The following is a 23,828-nucleotide window of genomic DNA, read 5'->3' as shown; positions in this document are numbered from 1 at the left end:
GAGAACCTCATCCGCTTGAGAAGAAAATTTTGGCGAGGACCCGTAACGATGACCCTTCTGCTCAGATTATTCAGTATAGTTGAATTGAGAAGAGTATTGCTTATTGTTGAGATAACAAGTAATCGAAGTTAGAAGTGTCGTTACTCTCGTTTCTCCTCTCTCGGACAATTCGCCAAACACTTTCTGAGCAGAATCAGTAACCTCAATAATGCACGGAAAATCGAAGTGGCCACCTTGAACACCATTCGATAGGCCCTCGGAAGCCATCACCCATATGCATTGTTGTTCAGCCTCACCTCGCCTTTCTTCAATGGAGCTAAATCTGGCGCCGTCTTCGGAATCGCTGGATTATACGCCGTTCATTGCCGTAAATTCCAAACACAGAAATTTCTATTCATTCAATAGTCACTGAATTGGAAGTTTCTTTCATTCTATTTTTTTTTGTGTGTAAATTCACGTCTAATTCCCTTTTAAGGGTTAATTTGAGTTGATCGAAGGAGAGATATGATGAGAGTTCTTTTTCCTTCCACTTTTTGCAAATTCCCGTCTAGTTTCCTTCGAGGGCTAGATTTGTTGGTAAATATCTTAATGACTTTCCATGGTGAAGGATTTGCAACTCCCCGCGTCTCTCCTTCCAAGCACCCCGTCAGTTTCCACTTACCTTTTTGACAAGGATGTCCATTGTAGAAAGTAGGTGGCAAGACCTTGACTAAATTTATGTTTCTTTAATCCAAAAGCAATATGAGGACGATTGAAAAGAAAGTTAGGTCCAGTCCCTCAATTTCTCTTTCCATCTCTATCTAATCTTAGATGAGATTTTGCCTCTTTGCCCCCCACAAAACGCTAGACTAATTACTTCTTTTTCTCATAAAGCACTTGGCCAATATTCCGAAAGTCGGTCAATGCAAGGGCGGCTGGACCCTTGTCCCTACGCGGATTTGAAAAACTTATTGGAATTTTCTTAAATGTGAAATAACTTTATCTAGTAATGTTAACGACTAGATCAAAATGCTCGAGTCATTTGAGAAAATTCATACGAAACACCGTAAAATAATTCAACGTATATATATTATAATTGTATTTTCGTTATTTAGTAATTCATCCATTGATAGTCAATGAATTGGAAGTTTCTTTCCTTCCTTCTTTTTTTTTTGTTGGTAAATTCATGTCTAATTTCCTTTTCAAGGTTAAAGTGAGTTGATGGAAAGAGAGATATGATAGAAGTTCTTTTTTCTTCCACTTTTTGTAAATCCACATCTAATTTCCTGCGAGGTCTAAATTTGCTTGTAAATACAGCACTCGATGTTAATGACTTTCCATCGTGAAGAATCTGCAACTCCCACAAATCTCCATCTTAACTCACTATCGACCCCTCGTCTCCTCTCTCAGCTTCCTTTCTGCTTGTAATTATCTGTTTGGATTTGATCAGCCTGTTTTCTCAGCTCACTCTCTCTCTCATCCACGCATACTCGAAACACATCCCAAAATGGTCGAGCTTCTCCCCACGAGACATCAGATGAGATACGTGGAAATTGTTGGTGCCATACTTTGTGCATGTCCCCCATATCGACCTTCAAAACTTGACATCCTTTATTATAGTAATCGTAATTTTGTTTCTCATTTGTTCCCAAATTCCAGATGGCAGTTTCTGTATCAAAGACCGTCAGATAGGTCCTACGTGGAATTTTGCTTTATGGTATTTTCATAGCCTGTCAAATTCTATTTTCTAATGGAAGTAAATAGCAAGATATAGGATGAACAAACAATGTTTTATACGTATAACCCTTCCAAAGTGTCGTGTTAATTAGAATGAATGCAGTTGCTAAATCTAGAATATATTTTTATACCATGCTTTCATCGATTCTTATTGGCCTCCCTTCTCATCAGCGTATCTTTTGTATCTCCTTTATAATTCGCTTCATTCAACTATAATTGCTACTTCACTTATTTTTGCTAATGGCATGTCAACTCTCGTAGGCTAGTAGCCTAGACAAGCTCATAAACAAAATAACAAAAATCTGCCCCAAGGACCGGCGCGTCTAACTCGTGCCTGAGAAATGCGGGGCTCGGTTCAATCGGGCCAATTCGGGTTTTCAAGCTCTTGATGGCTCCTGAATTTTATTAAATTTTAATTTTCATCTTTAGCATCACTAGTGCTGGAGAGGTGAATTTTTTTATTTCTTTCTTTCTATCATTGACGTTGAATGGGCTGGGCTTGTCCGTAAAAGTTGTCCCCCTACCAAGAGCCCATAATGAATTGAGCGAGGCCCTATCAATGAGTAGGAGCTGCTGCCGACGTTTGTTAGCGGCTTTTGTTGCCCGCACGCACGGCCACGAGATGGCTCACCAAAGCCAATGATGACGAGGCGCTGATACATAATTATAACCCCTTTAGTTAGAGAGAGAAAAAAAAAGAGAAGATATTTTGGAGAGAGAAAGCTATGAAAGGAAAGACCCTCGGCGAAAGGAGAAGAAATGATAAAAAAAATAGATAAAATCCGTTAATTTTTAGATACGTTTGTTTCACGGAATATCACCAATTTGAAATATTTCTCTAAAAATATTTTTCTTGCAAAAATGAATTAATGAGAAATACTTGTATCATTAATAAAAATTTTAGGCAAAAATTATTGTTAATGACGAAAATATATCCCGTTAACTAATTTTTCTAACCAATACAAATAACTATTTTTAAAAAATGTTCACAAATCATTAATTTTTCGTGAAAAAAAAAATCAATAATAAGCTAGGGAACTCAACCTCATTCATTTTTATTACCAATGTCTCTGTCAGCTTTGTTATCTCATTTTGGCCATCGAAGACCTTTACCCTTATATGTGGTCGAACCTACTAAAGGCTAAGTCCAAGTAATATCCATGATCTCACAGTTTCGTAGATCGTATGTTTGTTGCTATTATTAGGTGAACTCATTTTCTAAAGATTAACAAACATAATTTACGGTACCAATTGTTTGTCCAGCAATACAATTTGTTTGTTCTTTTTTTATCTTGCTTAAATTTCTTTTGAGGCGGTTTGAGGGTATAGAATTGGAAACTTTGTGCATTTAACTAACAAGAGATGTGAGATTTATTATGTGTAGATTCATTATGCGCAAAACTTTCTGTTCATGCAACGACCTTCCAGGACTTGGTCCTCCACTACCGGATGTTGGGAGACATAAAGATTGGAGCAGGGGAAAGAGTAAGAGATTCAACCCCAATGGAAGAGACTTCATATCTGTGAAACAAAACCAATATGAAACAAACGCCTAAGGAATTTCCAATTCATTGTATGCCTTAACACTTCTCTGGTATGTGCAAGAGCGCATCTCTAGCAATTTGAAGAGTTCAGCGAAGCAGAATCTCGCGGGAGAACCTCATCTGCTTGAGAAGAAAATTTTGGCGAGGACCTGTGACAATGACCCTTCTGCTCAGATTATTCAATAGAGTCGAATAGAGAAGAGTATTGCTTATTGTTGACATAACAAGTAATCAAAAGTTAGAGCGTCGTTACTCTCGTTTCTCCTCTCTCGGACAATTCGCTGAACGCTTTCTGAGCAGAATCAGGAACCTCAATAGTTCGCGGAAAAAACGAAGTGGCCACCTCGAACACCATCCGGCAAGCACTCGGAATCCGTCACCCATATGCATTGTTCAACCTCGCCTTGACCTTTCTTCAGTGGAGCTAGATCTGGCACCGTCTTCAATACTCCGTCCACTGCCGTAAATTCCAAACACAGAGAAGTGAGTCGAAGCAGCCGCCATGACGACAAGAGGCCCGTTCTGCACCGAGAGATGGCGCCTCTGGTTCTCTGGAACGGTCTTAATAGGTCTAACGGCGAGGCTTTGCCTCCTGTAACTGCACTTGTTCTCCCTTCACGAAAAATCACCGGTTTGAAATATTTCTAAAAATATTCACTTTTATCGCTTGCAAAAATGAATTAATAAGAAATACTTTTGTCATTAATAAAACGTTTAGGCATAGATTATTATTGATGATGAAAATATGTTCCGATAACTAGTTTTTCTAACCAATTCAAATAACTAATTTTAGAAATATGATCACAAATCATTGATTTTTCTTGAAAAAAAATCAATAATAAGCTTCGTAACTCGACCTCTTTCATTTTTATTACTGATGTCACTGTTAGCTTCATTATCTCATCTTGTCCATCCTCCCTTAACATGTGGTCAAACCTACAAAAGGCTAAGTCCAAGTAATATCCGTGATCTTATCTTGTTATTATTATTAGGTTAACTTATTTTCTAAAGATTAATAAACATAATTTACGGTACCAATTGTTTGTCCAGTCGTACAATTTATTTGTCCCCCTTTTTTTTTGCTTAAATTTCTTTTGAGGCGGTCTGAGGGTATAGAATTGGAAACTTTGTGTAATTTTTTTGGTCAGAAACACCACTTTTATTTATCACTAGTGCTTCTAGACAAAGCCCAAAGAAGGGACATCAAAACACAACAAGTCCCATGGGGACTGGGGGGTTGGGCTACCTAGAAAGGGTATTCAAACGTTGGGCTTTTTGGCTACCCAATCAACTACTTGGGGCGCGTTTGGGAACGCTCTGTTTCTCTATTTTTCGTCTTCCTGTTCAACAAAAAAGCAATCGTTAATGCTTAACGCATTTTATTTTTCTATTTCTGGAATAGAAAAAGTGGCCAAGAAATATATTTGGAGCAGAAATAAGAAGTAGAAAAAATCTACTTCTTTGTTCCTAGAAATAGAAATAGAAATAGAAAGGTCCAGTCCTCAAGCCGCGACCTCAGCTCCTCCTCCATCCTCGGTCGTCTGCAAACCGTCTCAAAGCACCGGTCCGGTCCATTCTCGGCGAAAATAATAAAAAAATTATAAAAAATTACAAAATTACAAAAATTCATAAAAATCAGAAAAATTCTCAGAAAATCCATAAAAATCAGAAAAACTCAGAAAACCCATAAAAATTTGCAAAATTCCGAAATTGAAAAAATTTTAAAAAATTCATAAAAAGCTTTCTGGAAAATAAAAAGAGACAAATTTCGGGAAAGTAAAAAGTTTTAATAAACTTTTCCCCAAAAAAAATCAAAAATAAAAAATTCACATAATGGCTTAGAATAAATTAAAAAATTCCAAAAATTCATAAAAATTAAAAAATTTCAGAAAAATCCCATAAAAAATTAGAAAATTAAAAAATTCCCAAAATTCATATATATCAGAAAAATTCTCAGAAAGTCCATAAAAATAAAAAAAAACTCAGAAAACCTATAAAAATTTGCAAAATTCTGAAATTGAAACAATTTAAAAAATTTCATAAAAATTTTTTGGAAAAATAAAAAGAAACAGATTTAGGGAAAGTAAAAAATTTTAATAAATTTTACCCCAAAAAAATATAAAAAAATTCACATAATGGCTTAGAATACCTGTGGCTAGGGGTGTCAATCAAACCCGCGCCGGCCCGGCCCGACCCGCGCCGGCCCGATCCGGCCCTAAAATTTGGGGTATTTTGGGGTCGGGCCTTAATTTTATTCAAATATGGCCCTAAATTTGAGGTTTCATTAGGGTTAGGGTATTTTAGGGTCAGCCCATTGACACTCTGGGCCGACCCATCTCCCTCTCTCAGTCTCTCTTCCCTTCTCTCTCCCCTCTCTAGCGCTACGCCGCCGCTCCTCCCCCCTCGCCGTCCCCTGCCGCCGGTCCCCCGGCAAGCCCCTCCGCCTCTCCACCGCCGCCACCCGCGCCGCCATCTCCGTGGGCGACAGGCTCCCCGACGCCACCCTCTCCTACTTCGACCCCGCCGGCGAGCTCCAGACCACCACCGTCTCCGCCCTCATCGCCGGGAAGAAGTCGATCCTCTTCGCCGTCCCGAGGGCCTTCATCCCGACACAGCTCGCGAAGCACTGCTTAGGGGTTCGTGGAGAAGGCCGGGAGAGGCGAAGGCCAAGGGCGTGGGCAACATCGCCCGCATCTCCGTGAACGACGCCTTCGTGATGCGGGCGTGGAAGGAGAACACGGGCATCGGCGACGACGTCATGCTTCATTGTCGGACGGGAGCAGGGGACTTCACGAGGGCGATCGGGTGCGAGCTCGACCTGAGCGACCAGCCGGTAGGGCTCGGGGTGCTGTCACGGCGGTACGCGCTGCTCGCGGAGGACGACGTCGTGAAGGTGCTCAACCTGGAGGAAGGCGGGCCCTTCACCTTCAGTGGTGCCAAGGATATGCTCAAAGTCCTGTAGATGCTTTCAAGTTTCCATTTTTTTTCTTTTCTTTTTGGGGCTTTGAACTTGGCTGGTGTTGAGGGGTGAGGTTCTTGTTGGGTTTTGATCTTGACGAAGTTTTCGTTCCTGACTTGTGCCTAATAAGTTGAGACGGAGTTGGAACTGCAGTTTGATGCAGACACAATGAACAGGGATTTTGCTTCTGGGATTCCAAGATGTTGCCTTTCTTTTGTATTGATTTCGTGAGGATGATGATGAGGATGATGATGTTGTTCCTGAGTTCAGCAGTATAAGAGTCAATGGGTGTTCTGGTGCTGGGAATCGCATTGCGAATTGCGATTCACAGTCGCAGAGAGACTGCTGCGTCGTCGAAAGTTTAATCTCTTCCGAAGGCAGGAGCGGATCCCGTTGTGCCTTGAACTCAAGCGTCTGGTTCGACCGCCTGTCTTGTTGTTCCGGTGAGGGGTGAAATTAGCTGGGAACAGAAGCTAGTTGGTGATTCAAGGTTTGGAGAATAGGGACATTTGATGTTACTATTTGCGCGAAAAAAAAAAAAACCGAAGCCCGGCCCGACCCGGCCCGGCCCGGGCCTTGGGGTGTATGGTGAACAGGGTCTTGGGTGGGTCTGGACGGGTCAAGCATGACCCTGTAGGTTTCGGGTCGGGTTGGGTATCAAGAAAGCCCGACCCGACCCGACCCATTGACACCCCTACCTGTGGCTACCTACTTTGATTGAAATTTAAATTTTTGAGGTGCCCAAGTGGTATTTTTGAAGATTCCTTAGTTTAGGGATTAAAAGGGGTTTTAAACCCCTAAAAAGGATTAGACAAACCAATAAATCATGCTTATTGATTTTTTTCACTTATAACTTGTACTTATAGTTAAATAAAAGATATAGATTTGAATGCAAAAAATTAGGAATAGAAATTTTGTGCAGTTACCAAACGCATTTATGTTCTTTTTCTATTTCAGGAATAGAAATTTTGTGCAGTTACCAAACACATTTCTGTTTTAGAAATAGAAATTTTATGCAGTTACCAAACGCATTATTTTGCTCAAAAACTCTTCCAGGAAATAGAAATAGAAAAAACTATTTCTGAAAAGAAATTGTTCTCAGAAATAGAAACGTTACCATACCACCCTTGATTCGCCATTCTTCCACAATGGGCCCAAGACAAGTAGGGCTTCCACCTCCCACGGCACGTGATCGTCTTCTAGCAGAGCGTCGGCCAGAGCAAAGTCGTCCGACTCCAAGTACGTGTCCTCTTCTCGTCAGATGCATCCGAAGTACATCATAGTTTGGGCTTGAATCGGCTTCCTGCGACCGATCCTTCCGAACCACCAGCTTCGAAGGACCCGTCGATGTTTATCTTGGGAAACTTTGCGTATTTAACTGACGAGATGTGAGATTTATTATGTGAAGACTCATTATGCTCAAAACTTTCTGTTCATGCAATGACCTTCATGGACTGGGTTCTTCCACTACCAGATGTTGGGATGCATAAAGATCGGAGAAGGAGAAAGAGTAAGAGGCTCAACCCCCTAAGGAAAAATGTCTTCCGATGGAGGAGACTTTCGTATTTGTGAAATAAAACCAATATGGAGTCACCGTATGTCCTGATATCCAACTCAATTGCCCTGGTTTTGATACACAAGAACCAGCCTCTCAACATTATGGAGTCTCAGTAACTCCAGTTGGAATTTCAAATACCCTGTATGCCTTAAACACCTCTCTGGTCTGTGCAAGAGCACGTCTCCAGCAATTTGAAGAGTTCAGCGAAGCAGAATCTCGCGGGAGAACCTCATCCGCTTGAGAAGAAAATTTTGGTGAGGACCCGAGACAATGACCCTTCTGCTGAGGTTATTCAATAGAGTCGAACTGAGGGGAGTATTGCTTACTGTGGACGTAACAAGTAATCGACGTTAGAGAGCTGTTACTCTCGTTTCCCCTCTCTCGGACAATTCGTCGAACACTTTCTGAGCAGAATCAGTAACCTCAGTATTACGCGGCAAAATCGAAGTGACCGCCTCGAACACCATCCGGCAGGGCCTCGGAATCCCGTCACCCAGGTGCATTGTTCAGCGTCGCCTTCGCCTTCTTCAGTGGAGCTAAATCTGGCACCTGTCTTCGGATTATAGTCCGTTCATTGCCGTAAATTCCAAACACAGAGAAGTGAGCCGGAGCAATTCTGCACGGAGAGATGGTGACTCTGGCTCTCCGGAGCGGTGTTGAACGATCTGAGGGTGGGGGGGGGGAGAGGGCTTTGGCATCCTGTAAAATGCGCTTGCTCTGGCTTTCTCGGCTCCAAGAGAGGAGGAGGTCGGATCGCACAGATTTCGGATAGAGGAGAGACGATCGAAGAAAGGCTCAAAAGAGACATTCACGAATATCATCGAAGGCTTTCGGGGTGAAGAGTGCTCTGCCCGTTCACTTTTACCAATTTGGCCTACTCTCTCTTCGGCGGACAGGATTGAACCATTTTCTACAAAATTATTATCTCAAGATTTGATAGATTTTGTCTACTTATTTTATGTAGTTTGGATAAAGGGCCAGTTATCTCGTGATTTTCACTAAGGTACTGGTTCAAATCTAAATCGTGTATCATTAGTTAGTATATCTATTTTATTATAAAATTTTTAGTATTGACTAACATTATCGTGAAATATATAAGTAAATTGACGGAGTTTTGTCTTGATAGTAAAAGTTAAGAACCTTGATTTTTTTTTTGTCAATTCTAGCGAAAGACATTTCGAATTTCAAAATATCGTCACCACATGACATGCATAGCGTTGAAAATTTTTAAATTTCTGTTATTTGATTTCTTAACAAATACCCAATATAACTCGCTAATAAAAACCTTTTTCGCAAAATAAAAAAATACTAAATCTTGAACTTAGAAAATAATGGCCTTAACAATTTCGTCATCGTCTTCTCCGTTCGGCCTATCGATAAAACCAAGGCCTCCTCTTGAGTTCTCCATAGAAAGGACAAAGCCACAGCGAGACCACCAGCGAAAGAGGAGGAGGAGGAGATGGAGAAGGGGAAAAGGAGTGATGGCAATATGGGGGAGACGATGGGCCATCCATTTTCACCGATGATTCTACTTCTCATGCCGCTCCCACTGCTTGAACGTCCACCTGCGGCTGCGGATGGACTACGGCATCACGGTACGCTCTGGTGTCGTTCCGGGAGCTGCCGGAGTACACAAAGGACAATGAGTTCATCCTCCGCCACTACTGCGCCAACCGGCCCCTCCTCGAGGCCGCCCTCAGCTTGTTCCGCTGGCACAACGAGACGCCCAACGTTTGGACGTGAGGATGACTGATGATGTGTTTTTAGTTCGATTTGTTTTTTTTCATGCGAGGCCATCTTTGCTCATATTTTCTTCTTCGGTTCATTTTTATCTCGTTTTTTTTTCTTTGTGATTTGTGGTGATCTCTTTTGCGTCCTCTGTGTGATGGGGGAGCAGGTATTTGATTGGGTTTCTGGTGTTTCTGGGATTGACGGTGGCCAATTTTGTGGACGTGCCTCAGGTTGCTGATCTTCTCGGCCTATTCCCAAGGTGTGTTTTGTATCATTCAGTCCTATACTAGCATGCACATTTTAGTGAGTTCTGATCTATCGATGTTTGCATTTAGCAACTCGTCCCAACTCGATGATATCGGATGGAACCCATAATTTCTAGTGAGGAATTTGTCAGTAGTAGCTCGTTCTGTGTTGACTATCATAGCTCGTTTTTACCGTCTGAAGTGTAACCTAAGATGAGGCTCGTAGGTGCAAGTTATAACTCACTAGAGAGCTTGCTAAATTGCTCATTTGGTGAAGATGTTTGAATTACCCTGTTTTGATCAAATCCTCCATAACCAGCTTAAAATCGTCGAATTTCAAGTCACAATGCTTAGATTTTTCTACCTGCTTATTAGCAGAACGGCGCTTTTAGTACGTACAAGTCAATGTAGTATTGTGGTATTCATGGCTTGTTACCATACCGAGCAATCGGCCATTTTCATTAGCCAACCCTTCTTGCAACCGGCAACCGGCAACCAAAATTGCCATTTAAGACCTTCATTTTCTTGTGGTGCTGTATCGAAATCGCAGGTGCCACAGAGGAATAACTCGTGTTTGTGACATTAAGGGCAGGCACATAAAATAAAATTTAAACTCAGAAATTTTGTTTCATAGGAATATGCAAGGGTCGTGCTCGTCATTTTCATTGCTGCTTAAATTTCAAGAGTAGTAGCCTGACAGTCAAGATAGTCTTGCTCAAATAGCAAGTGCAAAATTAAGATGGATAACAAGGGTCATCAGCGATTACTTATCATGATGGATCAAAGTATTAATAGAAATTTCTGTTCTTTTCAGAAAGAAATAAAAGATCGAACCCATCGGAAAATCTCTCTCTGTTCTTGGTAATACAACATGCATTCAGTCAAACCATCAATGGATAATCATTTTCCACGCAAGTAGCACTGTGTGTGTCTAGAAAAAGTTCACACACGGTGGACCTTGCAATAAACTATTGCAGAATGCTCTGAATGTTGATTGCTGATAAGATTTTCTGAACGAAATCGTAATGGTAAATAGCTTTTATAGTGAAGAGTAGTACACTGGTTGTCAAATTGAATTTGAAAGTATCAGCTTAAGCAGGCTTGATAGTTATTCAGTTAGTGCTCTGCCCATTCACTTTCACCGTTTTGGCCTATTCTCTCCCTTCGGCAGACAGGATCGAACCATTTTCTATATATTATGATCTAAAGATTGGACTCCGACTAGTATACCATAGATTATGTAATGACTTGATATGCAAACCCACTTGTGCAGGTCAAACTCTACTAGTGCAGGAAATAATATCTCTTACTCAAAGGAATTGCTTTAGGTGAGTGGCGCGCCAACGATGTTTCATTCGACTTACGAAAAGAATAATCTCTTTAGAAGTCTACAGATGTATCTAACACAATATAGTTTTCAGGGTACAAATTCTTTGGTGAACTTGAATCAGATAACAGAAGAAGATTTGAAGATTGCTTCACTCTAACCAGCCGCAACACAGTGGCCGTTCTTTGTCGTCTTAGGCGGATCCATGTTCTGCCTCCTCTCAAGCAGCATTTGCCACCTTTTCTCATGCCACTCACACTGCTTGAACAACCAGCTGCTGCGGATGGACTACGTCGGCATCACGGTCATGATCATCACCTCATTCTGCCCCCCAATCTACTATATTTTCCAGTGCGAGCCCATTGGCAACTGATCTACCTTAGCGGAATAACAGCAATGGGGATGTTCACTGTCATGACACTGCTTGCCCCTTCTCTTTCTTCTCGGAAATTCCAAGCATTTCGGGCGATGCTCTCCATGGGGTTTTTGGGCATCGTTCCTGCGATTCATGCCTGTATTGTGAATTGGAGCAATCTCCAACGCCCGATCACGCTTGCTTATGAGTTGGCCATGGCACTGTCTTACATTACAGGTACTTTGTTTTATGTCAGCAGGATTCTTGAGAGACTAAAACCGGGTTCGTTCGACCTTGCTGGTCACAGCCATAAGATATTTCACGTTTTTGTGATCATGGGTGCCTTGGCTCATTATGGCGCTACTCTGTTGCTCTTACAGTGGTGAGAGAATTGGGTGCTACAGAACTGTGTAACAGTACAAAAATTAGTCAAAACTCGATTCATTTCGATTGAACCGAGTGCAAACGATTTGATGGAGTTTCATGTTATTATGTTGTTAGTGTGTGTACACCCCAAATCAAAAAGCCTCAAGGAGAGATGGCGTTCCATGACAGAGGAGATGCCTCCATTTATAAAGAAGTGGAATGCTCATTGTATTTGTTATATTTTTCTCATTTTCCATGGATGATTTGATTTACAATGTGATCATATTCGGGTGATAACCATTTTTGCTTTCATCTTATTCTGAGCTGTTTGTGAGTAGTTGCTCTATAATTTTGGTTAGACCACTATTACGTTTTTTTTTTTGGCTAAAGAATGCTACCACCACCACCATGAGAAAAGTTTTTTAAGCGCTATATCGTCCTCTGTACGACAGAAAAAAGCTAGCGCAGGAGGATGGTGAATTCTTTGTGTGGTGAATTTTAAGAAGATAAATTATGACCCGATACAGCATATAGAACTGCTAAGAGTCTACCTAATAGGTTTCGGGAAGAAGCAACAGATGTATGCAAATAGAAATTGCAGACGTGGAACTTGCTTTAGCCCATTTGCAATCTCTGCATCCATCAAAGTTCTGCCATTAAAAAAGTTTGTTGAAAGAAGCGCGAGATATGAAAAATTTGGAAGTCCGAGAAGGAGGCGTTGTTAGGAAGGAAAAAAAGACTCTCAGACGATGTAATATCCACCTTCAGCGAAGCTTCATTCTGGCAGTAATGCTGCTTACTCTCGAAGAAGAATCAGATAAATATTGGCAAAGTCAGTTGACGGCCGATCTGGCTTCGGAAAAATCAGCCACTTCAATGGTAGTGTTAAGAGTCATGAAAAAGAAGGCGGTTAGATATACTAGCGTACCTTAGAGATTCTCAAGGAAAATCAGAAAAGCACTCGTCAATCTGTGATGACAAGTCACAGCCATAGCTATGAATTATTATTCTTCATGGTTATTGTATCTGTGACCACAGTGATCTTTCCTTCAGTTCACAACCAAAAGAAAATCTGGTGATACTTCACATCCAAATTTAAAAGAAAAGACAGACAACATGACAGATCCAAGGGTTCAACATGCATAGTGGAGACTCGAGATGTTCAAATGCTTGCAAGCACGAGCTCTGCTAAGGAAACAATCGGATATCCTTACAAACAAAATTTAACACGTTGAGATAGGAGTTGAAGTAGAGAAAAATAACGACCCCACCAAATGCCACCACGTATGATCCGGCGAAACTCCATAAGAAGGTTTCTTTTCAGGACTCATCATCTTTGCCTATGTCAACAGTTGACAGAGTCCACCCACGGACTGTCATTTGAGCTTTTATAACTTATTAACGGTGGTCCACAGAGAAGAGGGTTACTTTCATAAATTGCTTGATCGAAAGTTGATTTGATTTTTTTCTGTCTGTTGTCTTGCCTAACAAGTTGTTGTGAGCAAAGCTAAAAAGTGAAAGTGCGCATAGCTCTCTCACTTGCGGAGGAATCAGATCAGTTAACTTGTTGAAAGAAAGGTCCAAGCTCTCTATATTCCTTCAATTGGAGAATTTTTCTAGAATTGATCTCGTCGAATGATTATGCGACAGATTTAAGACATATATTTCGTTCAAATAATCGATTTTAGAGGAATAAAGCCCATCAAATTATTGTGCAAGAGATCCATTCCAAGCAGATATTCTAGAAAGTTGCACTTTTAATATTTCAATCTACTCTCTGACACGAAGGTCGCTTTCTCCTAGTTCATCCGAAAAAGCATCTGTACCGCTACCATCATAAAAAAATTATAAGCCAAGTTTTCCCTCGTACTAGTAGCGCTGCCATACTCAGCGGTTTCACTCAAAGTATCGAATGTGCTATTAGATACCCCACCATTTCCAAATTGAAAATCTTAAAAACAAGAAGGAACTTCTCTAGAAAGGCCTATATAAGAGAGATCCAATATGCTCATCTTGGTCAACTGACAAAGAGCTAGAGGAATTGAACCTTAAAAGTGGTTTCCTTTCAGTAGAAGAAACAGATCCAGTTGAGCATCTCACCTGTCAATGCATTTTTCGTAGAGACGATGGACGGAGCTCTAGGAAGAAACTAAGGAAAAAGCCTAGTGAGCTCAACTCTTTGTAGATGCAAGAACCTCATAAATGTAATATTGGCACGGTAGGGTATATTTGGACCGAAATTTGTTAGTCCAAAGGTATAAAAAACGAGAGGATTCAATTTGCAAAAGCTCAATAATAAAAGACCACCCATAAGTTTCCGACAACGTTAGAAATTCCAAAAGTTGAATATCTCCAATCTAGTTTGGTATTGGTCTGGACAAGAAATTATCGCTTAAATCCAAAATCCTTGAGTCTGAGCTATCCCAAATGCCAAGTGATATATCCCAATGAATTGATTGTCATCCAGATACAAATATTTCAACCTTATAAAGTTAGTAGTTATTGGTAGCATTCGGCCACGCAACTTCTCGCCTGACCATTTTAGTATAGATAGTGTGACACAACCTATGGCCAGTGGCTCTGGCATCTCCCTCGGGAAGCTGTTATTTGACAGATCTAATGTCGACAACAATTTCATATCGCCTACAGATGGATAGATTCTAACTCCTATCGAGTCCCTTGACAGGTTTAGGTACTGCAAATTCAAAAGGATGGAATCAATCTAAGATGGAAGCGCTCCTTCGATGCTATTGGCAAATGCATTAAACCAACACATATTCACAAGATTTGACTAAGATGGCCAATGAAAAACACCCGGCAAGTTGTTTCCAGTGAGTTTTAACTCGACGAGATTCACCTTATTTTGCAATAACCAATCTCAACACCACCGAACTCCACATGCACAGCACTAGCAAAGAGCACCTCATGTTTTTTTGTTGAACTGTTGCATTGCGTCATTGCCTGATTCAGTATCCGTTATATTTGTAGCTCAGCATTATGTTCTCTGTTTTTTTTAAGATGGCTATTAATTGAGCTTGACCCATATTTCTTTTGGATAAAAGGTGTGACTAGGTTGACCCTTGACTAATATTCTATGTTGGTTTAGTTTGAACACGACATCAAGGTGATGGGAAAAGAAATGCTGGCACAATCATTGATCCTGATACATATGTAGAAGACAGTCGCTCTTAAATTTCTGCCAGTAGAGTCGAACTTATCCTCTAAGCAATTTTGCATTAAGTATTGGATAAGCTTCGTTCTCTTGCTATAAATCTTCATCAAGCAGTGACCATAAAGGTGGGCCCGAGCTGCATAACAGTGGTCCTACAATGCATGCCTTTGTCGTCAAATAGGAGCAATTCCCCGCGCCCAATCCTTTATGTTAGTAGGATCTTGTCTTGATACGCTAAAACCCAGTTGGTTCGATGTTGCTGGTTGCAACCATCAGATATTTCACATCTTGGGTAACGTGTACAGGAATTTGTTAATGTTGGATTCATTTTGGTTGTGAAGTGAACTATCCTCTCTCAATTGACAACCAAATCAATTCTCCTAGTATTCAAATTAGCAGGACAAGGAATACAATATGAACACCCTAGGAGCCAAGCGTTCCCAATCCATAATAAAGACTCAAATGCTTACAATCCTATTAAATAAAGGTTCTCCACTGTTTCATCATATTTTTCAATCACAATAATTAGAAGAACAATATCTAATGGGGAAACGATGGGATAATCTTACGAACAAGCTCGAACAGCACGCACTGATAGTACGAGTTTAGGCAAAGAAAAAGAACTACCCCAAGGAACGCCACCACATATGATCCTGCAAAACTCCACAAGAAGGCTTCTCTATAAGAGTCATCCTCCCTGGTATGATTACAAGGTGGTTGTGTCCCCTGTTCCTGATCGGAGTCATCACAGCTGGTTAATGGTGCTCCACAAAGAAGAGGGTTACCTTCATAACTTGCTTCACCAAAAGTTCCAAATTGATTTTTTCGATCTGGTATCTTACCTGACAAGTTGTTGTGAGCCACACTAAAATCTGACAGCATGTAAAGCTCTATTAGTTGTGGAGGGATGGGACCGGTTAAGTTGTTGAAGGACAGGTCCAAGCTCTCTATGTTCGTTAACTTGAAAAATGTTTCCGGGACCGTTCCCTTCAAATGATTGTGTGACAAGTTCAATGCTCGAAGTTCACTTAAGTAGCCGACCTTTGGAGGAATAAAGCCAGTCAAATTATTCTGCGAGAGATCCATTCCCGACATGAGTTTTAGAATGTTGCCCTTGTAAGATTCCAACCTACTCTTTGTCATGAAGTGTACTTCTTCGAATCTCTCTGTATAAGCATATATGCCCCCGTAATACATAGGAAGGAACGAGGTAGCAAATGCCTCCGTAGATACCCCAGCGTTTCCAAATGTCAAATCTTTCAAACAAGAAGGAATTGTTCCAGAAAGATTATTATTGGAAAGATCCACTATGCTCATATTTTTCAACAGACATAGATCCAGAGGGATTGAACCTTCAAAATTGTTTCCTCGTAGTAGAAGAAACTTCAAGTTCCGAAGTGAACCGATCCAGCTAGGGACCTCACCTGACAATACATTATCTCTCAGATCCAACGTGACAATCGATGAAGCTCCTACAAGAAACTTAGGAAAATGCCCAGCAAGCGTGTCATTTGCTAAATGCAAGAACCTCATAACTACAACATTGACACAAGGGGGTATATTCGGCCCAAGGTTGTTACTTGAAAGGTCTAAAAGATTGAGATACCGTAAGTTGCATAAGCTCAACGGTAAAGGACCTCCCAATAAATTACTTGACAGTACAAGCGTGCTCAAGTATTGAATATCTCCAATCCAATTGGGAAGTGTTCCAGATAGGGAATTATTACTTACATCTAAAACTTGCAAGGAGGAGATATTTAATATACCCGGCGATATGTCCCCTGTAAAACGATTGTTGTCCAAATACAAAAATTCCAAGCTTGTCAAGTTAGAATACCTCGGTAGCATTTGGCCTTGCAAATTGTTGCCTGACAGGTTCAATAAGAAAAGTCGCGAACAATTTTTAGCCAATGTCTCTGGTATTTCTCCCGTGAAGCCATTATTCGACAAGTCCAATGTGGACAACAGGTGCATATTGCTCATTGAGGAAGGGATTCCACCTTTCAAATTGTTGTTTGACAGATTCAAATAGCCCGTGATCGGGAGGATAGAACCAATATGAGATGGAAGCTCTCCTTCAATAAAATTAGCAGACACATCGAAAATAAATAAGCTGACAAGATTCAAATTGGAAGGCAGATAAAATGAACCTGACAAATTGTTGCCTCTGAGTACCAACTGTTCTAGATTTACATTGTTGTCCAATAGCCAACTTGGGAAATTTCCTGTCATTCCATTGTGGCTGAGTTGAACACTGCTCAAGTTGTACTGTTTTTTCAGAAAGCTGGGAATTACGCCACTTGCGTCTTTGTTGAGCACACAGTTTGATAAACTAAACGCCTTCAGTTGAAATGAAGGAAACCAAGTGGGCTCTTCTGTATTTACTACCAAACTATTATGGTTGTCCATGAGGTGGAATTCCTCAAGGTTGTAATTATTAGCCAGGGAAGCAAGTGAAAGTGAGCCTTCAAATGCATTCTTAGATAACGCAATATATTCAAGTGACTTGAGATTATAGAGGAGAGGCGAAGGAATGGCCCCGCTAAAATTGTTATATTGAACATCAAGCACACGGAGTGAGGTCAAATTGCTGATGCACGAAGGAAGAGGACCCCAAAATCCATTATCACCAATAACCAACTCTTCAAGGTTTCTCAATCTGCACAAGCCTGTTGAAATGGACACTGCAACTATGAGTATCGCCACTAAATTGTACTTTGTATGATTAAAACACTCAAGGTCATGGTTTGTGTCGAGAATGGAGGATAGAAAGAGCGTGCAATCTAATATCCAAAAATACAAACAGAAAATTGGTAAGACGGAGCTTTGGAGTGGAGTCGCATCACCACGATGTTTCATTCCACTATTCTTCACATTAAATTAATTACTTCTGGAGTTTGACAAATTTTGAATTGGATCGGAAATGAACTCTAAAGTTGATATTATTCCTAAAATTTATGGGTTAATTGCATGGGCAACCTCTAAATCTTGGCTCCAATTTCGTTATAGTTTCTGAATTTTTTTTTACTAGTTTAATTATGTACTTTTCAAAAACAATGCAATGGGATCCTCCATTTAGTGCAGCGCGAGATCACTGTGTTCTTTTGGCAGACATGCCTGCCAAGTCAGCAGTGGAGGCCCCCCAAACATCATTTGGACTCACAACTCACCACCGCAACTCGCCGCCCTCCACCACCATCCACATTGTCGTCCCGGTTTGCTGTCCATCACTGCCACCTCACTGCTTGTCCATTCCACCCTCCGGGCCATAGATGTGACACGCGTGACCTCAGTTTTGAGCATCACGGCCTCAAAATTGAGGACACGCTTTAGATCTTAGGTCGTCGTAATTCACACCACACCAAAGGTCGTGCAGGGTCTTCTGGCAGTGGTAATGGCGACGAAGCTTCGTGGTGTGATGATGGGCATGAGCGCCGCGGTGGGTGGAGGCAGCAATAGACATTGGTGCAAAAGATGCCGAGGTTTTTTAAGGCCGAATGAGTTTTTTAATATTGTAATTATTTATTCTATTCTATACATTGTTTATCTTAATGGAAAAACCATTTTTCAAATTAATTAATTTATCCATTATAAGAAATGCTTTCTTTGATTGATTTTATGCATCTTAGTTTACTGATACGAATTTTCAATTTCTTAAATAATTTTCATGGCCTAGTTGAATTTATTAACACTTGCAATCCCTAAAGTTTGACCATCACTGTGGTTTAATATATAAACTGTAAGGATTTTTTGGATTTTGATTCCCGATTAACTTTTGCATTTAATTTTATTATGATTCCAGCACAATATTTGAACCCCTCTAGTATATTGTTATTTTGACTATTTTATCTTCTAAGCAATAACTCCTTACATCTATTATGTTATCACACTATTTTTCAGATTGGCTAGTAAAAAAGATTCACAAATGTAAAAGCATGGAGCCTAAACATCAATATTTAAAGATCAGGGATTAAATTGAAAATGACCAAAATTCTTAGGATCACCGACATCATGATCCCACAATAAAGACATTGAGCATGACATGGGTTTATTTATGGCTTCCATAGACATTTAACTAAATCCTTCCCACTTCGAGCATAAGACAAACAGCTATATGATATCATTTACTTAGATGCAAGTTGTTGGCGCTAAGTTATTTGAAGAAAATGTGTGGCCAAAATATGATCCAAAGGACGTTGAATATAATGCAGTCATGCCTTCTATGTTCAAGACAATCTTATCTTATTTTCTCCTAAGAAGGTGATAAATGAAAGCATTTTCAGAGAAGTACCTTCCAATAACTTTGAAGCATTCAGTCCACAATAACTTATGTCTAAGGCCTTAAGAGATGTTATCCTCGCAATGTCCACGAGGGCATCATTCACCAAATTGTTATCACTAACATGAAGTGCGCGGAGTGAGGTCATATTGCTGAAGCATGAAGGGAGACCCCAAAATCCATTACCACCGATATCCAACTCTTCAAGGTTCCTCAATCCGCACAAGCCTGTTGAAATGGACACTGCAACTATGAGTATCGTCACTAAATTGTACTTTGTATGATTAAAACACTCAAGTTCATGGTTTGTGCCTAGAATGGAGGATAGAAAGAGCATGCAATCTAATACCCAAAAATACAAACAGAAAAATTGGTAAGACGGAGCTTTGGAGTGGAGTCGCATCACCACGATGCTTCATTTCCATTATTCTTCATATTAAATTAATTACTTCTGGAGTTTGACAAATTTTGAATTGGATCGGAAATGAACTCTAAAGTTGATATTATTCCTAAAATTTATGGGTTAATTGCATGGGCAACCTCTAAATCTTGGCTCCATTTTCGTTATAGTTTCTGAATTTTTTTTTTACTAGTTTAATTATGTACTTTTCAAAAAAATGCAATGGGATCCTTCATTTAGTGCAGCGCGAAATCACTGTGTTCTTTTGGCGGACATGCCTGCCAACTGCCAAGTCAACAGTGGAGGCCCCCCAAACATCATTTGGACTCACAACTCACCACCGCAACTCGCCGCCCTCCACCACCATCCATATTGTCGTCCCAGTTTGCTATCCATCATTGCCACCTCGCTGCTTGTCCATTCCACCCTCCGGGCCATAGATGTGACACACGTGACCTCAGTTTTGAGCATCACGGCCTCAAAATTGAGGACACACTTTAGATCTTAGGTCGTCGTAGTTCACACCAAAGGTCGTGCAGGGTCTTCTGGCGGTGGTAATGGCGACCGAGCTTCGTGGTGTGATGATGGACATGAGTGCCGTAGTGGGCGGAGGCAGCAATAGACATTGGTGCAAAAGATGCCGAGGTTTTTTAAGGCTGAATGAGTTTTTAATATTGTAATTATTTATTCTATTCTATACATTGTTTATCCTAATGGAAAAAACATTTTTCAAATTAATTAATTTATCCATTATAAGAAATGTTTTCTTTGATTGATTTTATGCATCTTAGTTTACTGATACGAATTTTCAGTTTCTTATATAATTTTCATGGCCTAGTTGAATTTATTAACACTTGCAATCCCTGAAGTTTGACCATCACTGTGGTTTAATATGTAAACTGTAAGGATTTTTTGGATTTTGATTCCCGATTAACTTTTGCATTTAATTTTATTATGATTCCAGCACAATATTTGAACCCCTCTAGTATATTGTTATTTTGACTATTTTTATCTTCTAAGCAATAACTCCTTACATCTATTATGTTATCACACTATTTTTCAGATTGGCTAGTAAAAAAGATTCACAAATGTAAAAGCATGGAGCCTAAACATCAATATTTAAAGATCAGGGATTAAATTGAAAATGACCAAAATTCTTAGGATCACCGACATCATGATCCCACAATAAAGACATTGAGCATGACATGGGTTTATTTATGGCTTCCATAGACATTTAACTAAATCCTTCCCACTTCAAGCATAAGACAAACAACTATATGATATCATTTACTTAGATGCAAGTTGTTGGCGCTAAGTTATTTGAAGAAAATGTGCGGCCAAAATATGATCCAAAGGACGTCGAATATAATGCAGTCATGCCTTCTATGTTCAAGACAATCTTATCTTATTTTCTCCTAAGAAGGTGATAAATGAAAGCATTTTCAGAGAAGTACCTTCCAATAACTTTGAAGCATTCAGTCCACAATCACTTATGTCTAAGGTCTTAAGAGATGTTATCCTCGCAATGTCCGCAGGGGCATCATTCACCAAATCATTACTAGAAAGATCCAGAGTCTCCAGATTCACACCTGTGATTGACAAAAGGTTCTCAAAATCGAACTTTATATATCAAGGCATGATCTTCTATTTTACATGTACCTTCAAGCTGGTTGGAAGACAAATTTTGGGCCTCCATTGAAGTTTGCTTGTACAACGAGGGGACTCGTTGTAGATAATTTTCAGATAGATCTAGCCTCTTCAATTTCCTCAGGTGTAGCGTTCCATTTAAATCTGGTTAAGAAACGACTCATGCATATCCGATAGTTAATTAATTCTCTATAGATATCATATGTCTAACTACCTTAAATTTATCGATAATAACTATATGCTCATGATGAGGAGAATTGGTTTATAAGCAGAAACCAGTTGGTTCGACATATTCGAGCATAAAAAAGGTTTATGTCACATGAATTTGTAAACTAATTGAATAAACAAGTAACTTAAATGTCGATCATATGTAGTTAACTAACACTAGTAGACCTGAGAAAATGTACCCTTATTTTATTGTTTGGATACTAGAAAAAGGAATGATCTAGAGAGAAAAGAAAAATAAAGATGCATTATCACTTTATTGTACTTATATATAATTAATTATGTATTTACAATTTGAATTGCATCAAAGGTATATGTGGGAAAGAAAAATGATGTTTGATGAAAGTATTGGTCCCCCTTAGTCCCTCCAAATCCCTTTATATGGGGGATTTAAAAGACACATGACTATACATAATTCCTCCTCATAGCTTCTACTCTTTCTTTTCCTGTCCCTTTCTTTCCCTCTATCCAAACACTACACTACCTTTAAGATCCTTTCTCTTCGCTCTAAATTAATCCCCTCTATCAATCTACTTTTCCTGATTGTTTTATTTTTTATTTTTTGCAAACCTTATCACTCTCGCAATTTGACTTTTAATTATCATGAAATGCTCAAAACATTTTCAAACATGTAAATATTAATACGTAGAATAATATATAGTTCTTTCATAATCTGATGGACGTTGATTTTCTTTTTTCTTATATTGAATCTTGAGAGAAAGTCACAAATAAAAGTATTAAGTAGATTTTAGTCCAGTTCCAAACAAGTGCCCTTCAAGTCAACTTTTTGGGGTGCAAAATGCAAACAAGTCAGACCCTTTATGATGGCAGAAAAGTCGGCATTTGGTAAATCATTGCCTACTGAGCTGATTCTATTTTCGCTCTTCGTACCTATCCTGATTGTGGAGATGAGTCTCCTAATTATTTTATGACATGTGCAATCTACTACTTTAAGAATTGCATCATTTGTGCAATCATGTGTTTGTCATTAATTCACTTAATCCACTTTGTTGTTTGGAGCACCCACGTATGACATTTTTACATTATTCAGAAACGGTAAGTAAACGATTACATAGAGACATAATTGAAAAAAGACAAAAGGAACAAATAGCTGAGAGAGAGATATTCACCTGAGAGAGAATTCCAACGTAAATTCAACACTTGAAGTTCCTCCAGGGGAAGGAATAAAGACGCGTCAATAACCAGCCTAGGCAATTCCCAATAGCGCTTTCCCAATGCGTCCGGGCGTGTCCGGTTCAGATACAATCCAGTCACTCGCGAAACGGTGTTATTGCACTCCACGCGTTCCCAGCCGCAACAGTCACCATTGCCATCGCGCCACGACGGAAGAGAAGACCCATTTGGGTGGGTGAAGGCGGCCTTAATCATGAGCAGTGCATTCCTCTCTTCTTCCAAGCACCCCTTGCTTCTTCCACTTCCCATCAATACCAACAGCACCCAAGTCCACATACACAATAACAGACACTCCATGTTTATAATGGTGTTTTGTGCGTTTATCTGTTTCTTCTGCTTCACCATGTGCAAACTTGCGAGGGTCATCTGCTTCATTTATACATGCGGAGTCTTTCCATTTTGAGTGATTATTACGGTTGGGCCAATTGCACCAAAAAAACCATCGGCAAACTCAAAGTCTACTGCGGCCAATTCCACGGAACACGTAATTATCGCCGTTGACTTGACCCAGAACTTCTCCAAAAGAGAGATGAAAATTATAAGATGAATGTTATAAATTGATTAAAAAAATGATTATAAGCAGATCGACAAAAAATAAGCCACTAGTGATTTCACCAAAGTTATGAAGGAAATATGCGTTCCCCAAGTATCATTTCTAAAAAACGAGAGATAAATAACAAAAAATCTATGTTATTAATTTTTAGTATAAGTGTTGTTTTGCCAAGAGATATCACATAAACTGGTATTTTTTTGGACTCATTGAAGAAAAAACAAGACAACTTCGTTTAATTTGATAACATGATCAAAACAATAATGATCAACGTTCAATATATCTTATATTTAACTTGAAGTATCAATGAATGTAAAATTGATTAACTGTCAATAATTTAGAATAATATAGAAAGCATAGTCTTAAGCTCTTATGATGCACGGATATCTTGTTAGTGTTATAAGAATCCACAACAGAAGCAGACCGATTCGGGTTGTTTAAGGCAGATTTAAACAACTTCCACTTGAGCTTTCACTTCCCTCCAACATCGACACGTTCCAAGTCCCCACGCACATGTTCAGTGCAGATGGAGGACGCTTAATTTTCTGCCGGGGACATCT

General features: G+C 39.7%; 2 protein-coding genes and 2 pseudogenes across 2 annotated transcripts; 2 read left to right on the top strand and 2 right to left on the bottom strand.

Annotated features, from left to right (window-relative positions):
• Positions 1-5,578: 5,578 nt before the first annotated feature.
• LOC115661752 (peroxiredoxin-2E-2, chloroplastic-like) lies at positions 5,579-6,255 on the top strand (annotated as a pseudogene).
• Positions 6,256-9,370: 3,115 nt separating this feature from the next.
• LOC130136125 (heptahelical transmembrane protein ADIPOR1-like) lies at positions 9,371-11,821 on the top strand (annotated as a pseudogene).
• A 3,692-nt stretch (positions 11,822-15,513) lies between these two features.
• LOC130136124 (receptor-like protein 13) lies at positions 15,514-20,090 on the bottom strand. Its single transcript, XM_056306202.1, has 3 exons — positions 19,991-20,090; positions 19,265-19,480; positions 15,514-17,642 (listed from the first exon to the last, which is right to left on the bottom strand). The coding sequence occupies exons 1-3, from the start codon at positions 20,088-20,090 to the stop codon at positions 15,514-15,516; spliced, it is 2,445 nt and encodes an 814-aa protein (XP_056162177.1).
• Positions 20,066-23,050, bottom strand: LOC130136156 (receptor-like protein 9a). The gene is made up of 3 exons (XM_056306264.1): positions 22,655-23,050; positions 21,312-21,443; positions 20,066-21,241 (listed from the first exon to the last, which is right to left on the bottom strand). The coding sequence occupies exons 1-3, from the start codon at positions 23,013-23,015 to the stop codon at positions 21,042-21,044; spliced, it is 693 nt and encodes a 230-aa protein (XP_056162239.1). The 5' UTR covers positions 23,016-23,050; the 3' UTR covers positions 20,066-21,041.
• Positions 23,051-23,828: the final 778 nt, after the last annotated feature.

The sequence above is a fragment of the Syzygium oleosum genome, unplaced genomic scaffold, assembly GCF_021117445.2.
Source record: "Syzygium oleosum isolate NSW1041296 unplaced genomic scaffold, Sole_v2.1 Sole_v2.42, whole genome shotgun sequence".
Lineage (NCBI taxonomy): Eukaryota > Viridiplantae > Streptophyta > Magnoliopsida > Myrtales > Myrtaceae > Syzygium > Syzygium oleosum.
This window is presented reverse-complemented; position numbering and strand designations above follow the sequence as displayed.

Coding starts and splice junctions, on each gene's coding strand:
- LOC130136124 (XM_056306202.1), bottom strand. CDS start 20,090: ATGGCCCGGAGGGTGGAATGGACAAGCAGCGAGGTGGCAATGATGGAT. Junction 19,481..19,990: donor GAGGGCGGCGAGTTGCGGTG/GTGAGTTGTGAG, acceptor CCATTTCAACAG/GCTTGTGCGGATTGAGGAAC. Junction 17,643..19,264: donor TGCTTCAAAGTTATTGGAAG/GTACTTCTCTGA, acceptor CCATTTCAACAG/GCTTGTGCAGATTGAGAAAC.
- LOC130136156 (XM_056306264.1), bottom strand. CDS start 23,015: ATGGAGTGTCTGTTATTGTGTATGTGGACTTGGGTGCTGTTGGTATTG. Junction 21,444..22,654: donor ACGTTGGAATTCTCTCTCAG/GTGAATATCTCT, acceptor TTTCTTAACCAG/ATTTAAATGGAACGCTACAC. Junction 21,242..21,311: donor GTCTTCCAACCAGCTTGAAG/GTACATGTAAAA, acceptor TGTCAATCACAG/GTGTGAATCTGGAGACTCTG.